Genomic DNA, 10,217 nt, shown 5'->3' with positions numbered 1-10,217 from the left:
ATTTTAATCACTAACTTTGGCCCTTCACAGGGCAAGTTTGCCAATCCCTACCCGGAGCTAAGGTTAGTAAGCATTCTGGTAATGTTTTCAATTAAAAAAAAAGAAAAAATTTTACATGTGTAGTTGCAAAACCACCTAAGATTATCTGTTTGCTGTACTTTTCAAAGCTGACATAGCACACTCACACAAGAATGCAAAACAAGAACCCAGATGGACTGTCACATGTTTTCCATCTGCTCTGTCTTGCCTTGCAATTCCCCTGTATGTCACGCATGCAGCAGGAAAGACAATTACCCACTGTGCTAGATTTAAAAGCATTTAATGACATAGCATATATTTAACAGATAGGGCAAAAGTTGAGAGGTACAGGTCATACAACTGAGCACCAGGCCCGGGCAACAGTCGACCACTTCCCTGCTCAGGCCCAGTCTCAAGTTCATTCCTATCAATGCCATTTTGATTGTGCAGTAAGATGAAAATTTGTCATTACAATCATTACAGTGACAGAAATGCACACTATGTATCAAATAGCAAGGTAATGAAGCAAATTATAACACAGTGTGGCAACGCACGAGCAAGTAACCATTAGAGTAACATTACTTTGTCCAGTAAATGCTTCAGTTCCACTTGTACACTTACCAATGATTTAAAGGGTTTATTATACATCTAACTTTATTATACTTTGTACTAGAATTATCTCAAACATACAATATAATGTATTTCAGCAAAAAAAAAAAAAATTGAAATTACAGATTATTTAAAACAGTATCAGTTTCCTACTTGTATACCGACATTCTTAACTGTCGTCGCAGTTGATGCAGAAAAGCCGCACGTCGTGTGTTAGTAAGTGATGCCTGGTACAAACGGTTTGGTCTGTAGAGTTTACAGGGAGCTGCATTATGGCTGCAGCGACATCCTAGCACGTGGTCTGCTTAACCAAGATTAGACCCACCACGGGCAATTCTATAGTCAGGACTTAAGTAACCACTGGAGTAAATGGAAGAGAATGGTGTCAGGAACTTGGTAACATGTGTCTCTGGTGAGCACAGGAGATATTGTTTAAGCACCGCTGCCTTGCATACCAACAGCACTAGAGGCGGGTTATTTCCAACACAGCCTCACAAAATTGAGGAACAGTTTAAATATTGAGATCTAATCTATATAATTTCATTAAAAAATCTGGTCTTCCCTCTGCACCTCAAACTTTTGTAACTTGGAGATAAAGTGTTTAGGTGTTGCCCCCCACCCCCCCCGAAATGCTCTATAAATTAAAAAAAAAAAAAATCAACCACATTGAGGAACATTAGGCACAGAGAGTAATGTGTTGGTTCTGAGCTTGCATGCTGGAATTTCACTGAAAAGGTAAGAGAAGGGCAGGAGATGAAGGAAAGGAGTTCATTTCTTTTTGCCAAAAAGGCTGAACCGCTTCTCTTTGTCTTTCTCTTTGTCCTTCTCCCGCTTGCCGGGACTGGACTCGCTGGTGATGGTGACGACGCTGGTAGGCAAGGTCTGTGCCCGGCTGGATGCTGGCGTGCTCTGGGTACTGGCGGACATGTCGTGTTTATCGGAGGAGATGGCGGAGGAGATGGCCTGGATCCACGTGTTCATTTCCTCCTAAACAGAGAGGGGGAGGTAAGGCAAGACTCAGCTGACAAGGACGGGCAAGAAGTCTCATTCCACCTGCATGACCATCAGCTTCCACTGGCAAAATGGCTTGGGAACAGCATGCCTGGCTAACAGAGGTCTCTAACTCAGCTGTTCCCAGTTAAATGCAGGGAGTATGGTTCAACTCCACCAGAATTTAGACTGCGACAGCCATCACTTTAGCATATGGCCCCAAAACTTGCAAGAGCTGGAAGACTTGGTTTTGGGCCCACTACAGAGGTTGCTGCCTTTTCTTTTTAATAGGGATACTTTTATAACTAACATGGAATTTCGCTGAATTCCATGACAAGTTGCTTTTTTAATTTTAAAGCACTGTATAGGTGGTTTTTTCATCAGTCTCTCCACTCTCTCCCTCCAGGTAGAGCACAACTATGAGATGGTTGGTTACAGGCAGTGGGGTACAGCAGGGAGGCTCTGGTGAGAGGTCTATCTTGCTGTGCTGCCTCATCCACTTCGAGCGAGTGGGCCAAGCATTTCTTTATAGACTGGAAGGGACCCTGCATTCTCTTGCCAGGGCAAGGTGACAGCAAGAGGACATTTAATGTCTCCCCAAGATATGGAAGAACGAGACACCTTCCAGTGTCAGCAACTGTGGAGAGTGATGACAGAAATCATCACCGATCACTATTTAAACATAGAAGCTATTAATAAGCTATCATGCCACAAATACTTACAAATTAAGTATTTGATAGAAATGAATTTTAGAAACTTACATCATCTTTGGCTTGGAAAAGGTACTCATTGCCATCACTTAACCTGCAGTATGAAGGAGGAAATCAGTCACAATGTAACTTAACAAGAAAAATCCCCTATCTCCCATAGTTCCCGTGGGACACAGCAGGCCATGGAAATCATAGGAGAAACACCCATCTGAGCTACGATTGCATGCATAATCACTCCTACCTAGGTGCCCACTCAGCCCGCAAAGGTTTCTTGGACGTCAAGAAACCATGTGATAGGGCCAACAGAGACAAGGTATGCACTTGGTGTTTCAGTCCCCTGGAAGAACCAGAAGTCCCAAACATGTCGAACATCTATGTGGCTGTGCTGTGCCAAGGACCACTTGGATGCAGGATCACTGCTCTACACTGAATTCAAGAGAAAGCTCTTTAAAAATTATGAACCTTTCTGATATTTTGCTACTGAGCTTGTATTTCCCACATTTACAACTATCAGTTTCTGAATAGACATGCAGAAGAGATCTCCTAGGATGAAAAAACTGCCCTTGTGAGGCAACTGCCATGACACTGAGGTCATCCGGTTGGAGAGATCACTTATTCCCTCCAGAGGAACAGTGATTCCCTCCAGAGGAAGAAGGTGATGCTAGCGTCGAAGAAGGCAAGTGCATTCTGCCAATACCAACTCTCTGATGACACAAGCTATGCAATTTCTATCAATAGACATATTCTGGATGGAAAAGGAAATGCTCTGAAAAAATCAGAATTTCCATGCTAACTTATGTTATGACCTCCATTTTTTGGTATAATCATAATATCAAAATATTCTGAGCAAATCTTCAGTTTACAACTGGATTGTCTTAGCCTCATAATGTGCTGCCTGGCCCAGACAGACAAGCCCTGCATCAGGGCGAGAAATTCCTCTTGAAGTCAAAAGTGATTTTACAATCGGCTGATTAATAAAAGCAATTGGCTATTATAGCAAAGTCAATATTGAGGCAATACTGGCACATATTTTTACTGCCAGAGGGACAAAACCCAAATCTCATCACTCTCCTATCCCACATAGCTTTCTATTCAGTTTTTTGATGAACTACTTGAACTCTCTACTATCTAGTCTTTAGATATGGAAATTCACCCAAGTTTCCTATTCAGAGCTAATCAGGTTTTCTACTGTCTAGACTTCAAGAAAATTCACTTAAGCTTTCTAACTAGTTTTTCAGGATTCTACTATCTAGTCTTTAGATAAGAAAATTCAGCCAAGCCTCCTATTCAGAACTAATTAAGTTTTTGAGTAGACTTCAAGGAAATTCACTTAAGCTTTCTAACTAGTTTTCAAAGACCTTTACTGTTCTTTTGTGATTTGATTTACAAGAAAATTTCCCCTTCCTGCCCTCACTTTACTCTACCCCCCAGGATGTCTCAATGAGAATGAAAGCCATTAAGTAATAAATAAGGCTTAAGGGACTTTATTTTGGTTAATCTTCACTGTGGTAAATACAGTAATAGTAGTCTTAAATTTTGTAAACCTATGTACCTGTTTTAACCTTGATAGATTGATTTTAAAAATGTTATAATCTCAACTAAAGGTCAAAACGACCCCAGACTATTCTTAGAAAAAAGGTGATCGTGATCTCAGCTCACTTCATACGCTAATGTCATCCCACTGCTTGCTTGAAATGTATAAAGTAGACCTCTGCTGAAGCCAGAGCAGGAAGACTTGTACCTAACTCCGATTCCGATTTCGTGTCTTCCTCATGCCCGCTCCCCTCCCCCCCCCATTTTTTAGTAATCTCCATTTGCCTACACTACTCCCACCTTAAGACCCTGCCTGTTCTGCCCCCCAACAGCCCGACAGACATTCTGAAGCTTTTATCACGTGAGTACAAAAAGGGAGCCAGGCTGTCTGTGCTTGTCTTAATAGAATAGGAAGTATTCCAAGTTCCAGAAAGCCTGCCTACAGTGCTTGTCAACAGGACTCAATAAATCTCACCATGTGGAACTCTCTCCGTAGAGCTTGCCTGGTCCAACTGGCAAGATACATAATGTAACTGTAAGACCAAAGCTTTCCAGATCCCCAAGTAAGTATTAAATTAAGTAACAGCTTAACCACGAACATATTTATTTTTTATATTTTTCAAAGATAAAATCGTTATGTTGCCAATTTATAAGTAGAACTTCTGAGCTTAGAGCCTCTGTGGGAAGTGTATGTGTTCTGCAGTATTGAGACATTTGGGACTAAATGGTTCCAGAGGCAGCAGGAACAGTTGCTGGTTGAGTCAGCCAGGCAAGGCACTGGCCCCTCACACACACTTCCTGTTTGTCTCCATCTGGCTCCAGGATGACTCACTTGAGATACCTCCAGCTAACTCATCAACAGGGAATAGCATCTCCTGGGTCTGGATTATCTGAAAAGATGGGAAAGCCCCTTTCTCAGGCTCCTTTTAATTCCGAAATGGGAGCAGCTCACCTTGTCTTAGGAACAGTAACTGCCAGGTTATAAAGCAAGAAGATGCCTTTTTTCACTGCTCAGATCCAGGCTTTTTTCACTGTTCAGTTTTCACTGCTCAAATCCAGGCTATTGTGATAAGAAACAAACCTAACCCCAACACTACCAGGAAAGCCCTACAGGGGATTTTTTTAAATGGCAAAGAGAAATCAACTAATGCTGGTATTTATCTAAGAAAACCAAACTATGAGTAAAGAACACACATCCACAGTCTAGCCACAAAAACAGAGTAAGTCTTACCTTAGCTTGAACACGTGTTTCTTCTTTTTGTAATCAAGAGCCACTTCACAGATGGCTTCTTTCAAACTCACAGGGACCTCGCTGTGGTAGGGAATTCCAGAAGCAGCAGTCTTTGCATCTTTGTAGAAACCCATTTCTTGGTTGTTTATGACACAATAAACATTATGCCAGGACCTGAGAGTGAAAACAGTATCATCAAGATTCTCTATCATATTCTCAAAGAATAAGAATGTAACTAATATGAAAACCACCACCATATAACTTGCTATAACCACTCCTTTGTTAAAAGCCTTTCCTTCCTTCTGCTAACACTAAATAATGGATCAAAATTCCTCTGTGGACTCCTGGGATAGGGTTCATACTTCTGTGGTGGCTGGTTTTGGGGAGTTACTTCTTTCTCTGACTTTGTGGGATAACTGTCCTATGAAGAAAATAAAGGTGCTCTTGGCTCTGATGGAAAAATTTTCATTGATGTTTGGTACTCTGTGCTATAGTATTTTGTTGTGGTAATGGGGTGCTGGCTCCTATTTGAAACATACCTGTCATTAAGCAGGAAGAGCTCTTCCAACCTCAGCTGCATTCTTAAGGTAGCTTGGAAACTTGACAAGGGGACAGATCTGGGTCCATTAACACTGTATCTTGGATAACTTAGAAAAAAAGTGCCTTTCTACCATAATTGGAAGACTTTCATAACACACTGATTTTAGAACAAGTTTTTACTGTCATGATGCATATTGCCATTGATTAGCACATGAATCTATGTTATCATAGTGTGGATGACAGCTCTTAGACAAGATTCCTGTGCATAGTGCATAACTTGCACAACTGTACATGGCAGTCCCAGGTATTTTAATTTAATGGTTAAATCCAGTCTTTGGAGACAGCTATGAATTTCATCCCAGACCATTTTCTAGGTTTCTGCAGAAGGTGAACTTTTTTAACCTTGTAGAGTCTGTTTCTTCATCCAGAGAGGTAATAAAAGCAGGATATTTGGGAGATTGGGGAATATGAAGATTGACTTGGAGTTAAGGTTGAGGAAATGGGGACTAGCTTAAAAAAATTCAAGTAGGAGAAATAAACAATGAAATTTCACTTCAGGTAAGACTCCTCAAGCTCAGCCTAACAATATTCCCTCTTAGATTGAACTATTAAGGCCTCTGTTTGTGTTTCCCACCCACACCAAACTCTATAAAAGCACTCTGCTCCCAGTTCCCACATCTGTCCCCAGCAAACCCAGATGCCCATGGAGCCATACACAAAGCACTCCCACCCCTTTCAACTCACCAAGGCACACTTGACCTTTTTCGGGCCACCCTACATCCGACTACCTCAGCCTTTGCTGATTTTACCTGCTTGAAGCTTTCTTATTGTGAGCCTCCCACTCATGCTTCCGATTCAGGAAGCCTTCCATCTGGGCTGAAGGCGTTTCCTGAGTCCTGGCAGGTAAGGTGGCGGCACTCTGTGCTGGGAGGGCAGTCTTCGCTTTTCGATCAGATGTGGGAGAAGGGATGGGACTGGACTCCTTTGAGCTTGTCCGCTGTTCTGCAGCGCCATTGACCATTTCACTTGTGTCCATCGTTTCGACCATCTAGAGACAGTGGAGAGGCTATTCAGCCAAGCGTGTGAGCTGTGGGGGCTCACATACGCTCTGACTTGCACACGTGGCTGTGTATAAATGCCTGGCACAGATCGAGGCAGTACAGTAAAACCATTGCACATCCCACAAAGCCAGCTGGGCATAAAGGACATTAGAAGGTGGAAACGGATTAATACCAGCCCGTTTATGGGGGAATGAGAAAAGCGAAATGCCAGTATGAGTTTTACTGCACTCTACTCCTCTGATCAATCCATTTTCTCTAATGAAGCTCAGATCATTTCCTTACAATTACTTTAAAACAAAAGGACAACAGTCACAATCACACATATTAAATATGAGAGTGGACGTTATACAGCAGCCACCTTACAACCAAAGGACGCCACCAGAAGGGCTGGAAGTTGAAGCGAAAGGGCATTCACAAACAGATCGATAGACAACTCTATCAGAACTACACAGCATTCCCCCAAAGTAGGACAAAGGAAAGACCTTTGGTTTCTGAAAATGCTCTCTGGCTCTCCTCCCCCACCCCTCAACACATTGTCATAAACACATGCAGAAATTAGGACGACAATCATGCAGCTCACATCTACCATCCCAGTTAGACTTTGGAACTTAAGAGCTGGAAGGAAATGAGGCAAGTCAACAAACATCAATTTTAACCACATCTGCCGAAGTTGTATCGTGAGTGGGTTGTAGTTTGTGTTAAAGGAGCTAGAAAAGCCAATCACAGTCACTCAACACCACACGGCTATTTACCCCCAAACAAAGACAGAACCAGGGCCTTCCCCATCACGTGTTGGTTGATCACGGTGCCTTGCTGCACTGAGACGAGAAAGCCCAGACAGCCAGGCTTCCAGCGGCTCTGACCCTTCAGGATGGAGTCGTCTTCGGGAGCTGTTCCTTCCCAAGCTCATTTAAAATGGAAACCCTCATGGCTTTTCGGCTTTGGAAATGCAGTAGGGTCTCCAATATCGCTTTCAGCCTGTGTGCCTTCAACTGAGTACCATTAACTGTAGCAGCCCCTGGCTGATACACCCAGGGGGTGGGATTAGCAAGTTACTAAAGCTGGGTGTTGGCTGACACTTTAGTGGATTACAGACATCCTACACCCCTCATACACGGACAAACATGGAGGTGTCAATGGCACGCTCATTAGATACATCCCCCACCACTGCTGCCCAGAACCAAAATGACACCGAATTAGCATCAACAACCTCGACAGGATAAACGTAGACTGGCCACCACTGCTGGACAACCAGATCTGTCAACTCTCAGGAAATGGAGCTCTCATTTACATCTTATCTAAGTGGCTGGGTCACAAGTTTACATTATATCCATCTAAACCATCACCATTAGTTTCAGGATTTTGGGTGACGCTATAGGCTATCAATTTAAAGGGCAGAAAAACATGGGAGGAGGGGGTGGATGTGATCATTCTGGTTTTGCAAGTGACTGCCTATTCACAGGCACTGATGAGTGATAGGTTATTTATTTACATATTTACTTTAACTTTTAAAGGAGAGTTGCAGGAGGGGATATTACAAAAAAAAAAAAACAAAAACAAAAATAAAAAAAACCAAAAACAAAAACAAACCCCCCCCAAAACCAAGAACAACAACAACAACAACAAAAAACCCAAAAAGAAAAACAAAAACAAAGAACAAACCCTGAGTCAAAAGAAAATGAGTGGATTTTAAAGTTGACAAATCTGTTCTAGTGTGTGATTTCAGAAAAATTCCAGTGGGGAGGAAATAGGAATTTGGTCTGTAAGGCCTGCACCAGGTGTGACTTCAGGGAGACATGAAGTTAGTGTGTATAGAAACCAGGTTAAGAAAAAATTAGTGCTGCAGGCAGATATGACTTGAAAACTGCTAGTGACAGTATTGACCTGGGTAGAGAAATTTTTACCGAAATTGACTAAATTTATTGTACTTTGAAGGTAAGTGAAGGCAGGGAGGTCTCATATGAGAAAAATTCTGCAGCAAAAATTTTTTTCTTAGGAGTTAGAAGGAAAGAGAAAACCCCAAACCAGTATGCAGAGATAATTAATGTTTATGCAAATGGATCGCTAACCAAGAAAACAAGGAAAATAAAAGGAATAAAAATGAATTTTAATGGACATATGCTGTAAGCATGCCAACAGACAGCACACCACTAGAGACAAACATCAAAAGCAAATCACAGTGCTATGACCAAACAGTGGGTACATGTGAATACAGCCCCCCTCCCCGCCCCTTGTTGCTTCTCTACAGCGATTAGTCTGGAGTGCTTTAGTGGCTGGATGCACCTGAGATTTAAATCAGGAGGTGAACATAAGTGCAATGTGACAAGAAGTAGCACAAGAAACACCTGATTGGTTTTCTGAGCGCATGAAGCGACACTATTTTCAAGTTCATTAACTTGAGTCTCTGCACCATAGCTCAAAAGAATAAAAAAGGTTTTCTTCTTCCAATACAATCCAATTGTAATTAAAAATCTGTTCTGGCAAGCTACAATTTAAAAATCTAGATAAAAATAGGCATGGAAACAAATGTCAGAAACACAGCACTCCTTTCCTGTGTGCTTATGTGGGTTGCTGTTTTTTTTTTTTTCTTTTTCTTTTTTTGGTCTTCTGAAAACAAAAAAAGCATAAAATTGGATACTAGTGTTGATGGTACAAAATTTAAACATATATATGGAAACATCATATATATACATATAGATCAATGACATACATAATGTAATTCAGAGCCAGAAACACACTGGGGCTCCCTAAAGACCACAGATGAAGCTGTGTTAATTTCTAAAATGGACTTTGGTGTGTTTTCAGGCAGAGACCCAATAATGGTGCGCACTAGCCCCAGAACATAAGAAGCTTGGCATCTATCTATATACCCATCTACTGTCACAGGTAGATAGATATGTACATAGAAATAAGGAAAAACAAACAAGATGCTATATGATGTTATCCTGACAAAAGAAAAAAAAAAAGACATGCATCATGAAATGAAGAGACAATAACTCATGGAGAACACATATCAAAACAGGTTTCTGATTCCACTAACATTTAAATATGGCAAATGAGCAAGTGAATGTCTCACAAGGTTTTGACTTAACATGTTTTGGTTTGGTTTTGTCTTTATTAGTAGCAGGAAGTCACCTTTTCTCATCAGCTTTTATCCCTAAGAAACAGGATCTGTTAAAAAACAATTTTAGGCCATGCTGGTGGTCTGATAAAAAACCATCCTGGAAGGCTCCTTAGTACAAGACTCCACAAAAAGTCTTAAGAAGATGAAAACCGAATCCGAAAGTCCCTACAAGAGGCAGCAGAGTTTCTGTTGACAGACACACCAGAAGTAACTGTGGAGCCAGCCAGTGCCACTGCTCTGAGGGGTGGTCCACCAGCGCCTCGTTCAAGTAACCAGGGTGGACCAGAATGGTGTTTGTTCCACATGTTTAAAAAAAACTGAAAAGTTTTATACCCTGAAGTCATCAACTGAATGGAGAAGCCTGGAAGTCTAGCAGGCAGGCTTCCGGAACATGTGGAACA

The 10,217-nt window shown here is 41.6% G+C and overlaps 1 protein-coding gene across 1 annotated transcript in view; it reads right to left on the bottom strand.

Annotated features, from left to right (window-relative positions):
- Positions 1-303: 303 nt before the first annotated feature.
- Positions 304-10,217, bottom strand: part of SPTBN1 (spectrin, beta, non-erythrocytic 1) — a 194,427-nt gene continuing 184,513 nt past the window's right edge. The window contains exons 32-35 of the mRNA XM_004691398.2: positions 6,441-6,679; positions 5,092-5,265; positions 2,379-2,421; positions 304-1,614 (exon numbers count right to left, since the gene is read on the bottom strand). Coding sequence (XP_004691455.1) covers positions 1,396-1,614; positions 2,379-2,421; positions 5,092-5,265; positions 6,441-6,679 — 675 coding nt within the window. The 3' untranslated portion in view covers positions 304-1,395. The remainder of the gene's footprint in view (positions 1,615-2,378; positions 2,422-5,091; positions 5,266-6,440; positions 6,680-10,217) is intronic.

The sequence above is a fragment of the Condylura cristata genome, unplaced genomic scaffold (genome assembly GCF_000260355.1).
Source record: "Condylura cristata isolate star-nosed mole 26May11 unplaced genomic scaffold, ConCri1.0 scaffold00031, whole genome shotgun sequence".
In the NCBI taxonomy this organism is placed as follows: domain Eukaryota; kingdom Metazoa; phylum Chordata; class Mammalia; order Eulipotyphla; family Talpidae; genus Condylura; species Condylura cristata.
This window is presented reverse-complemented; position numbering and strand designations above follow the sequence as displayed.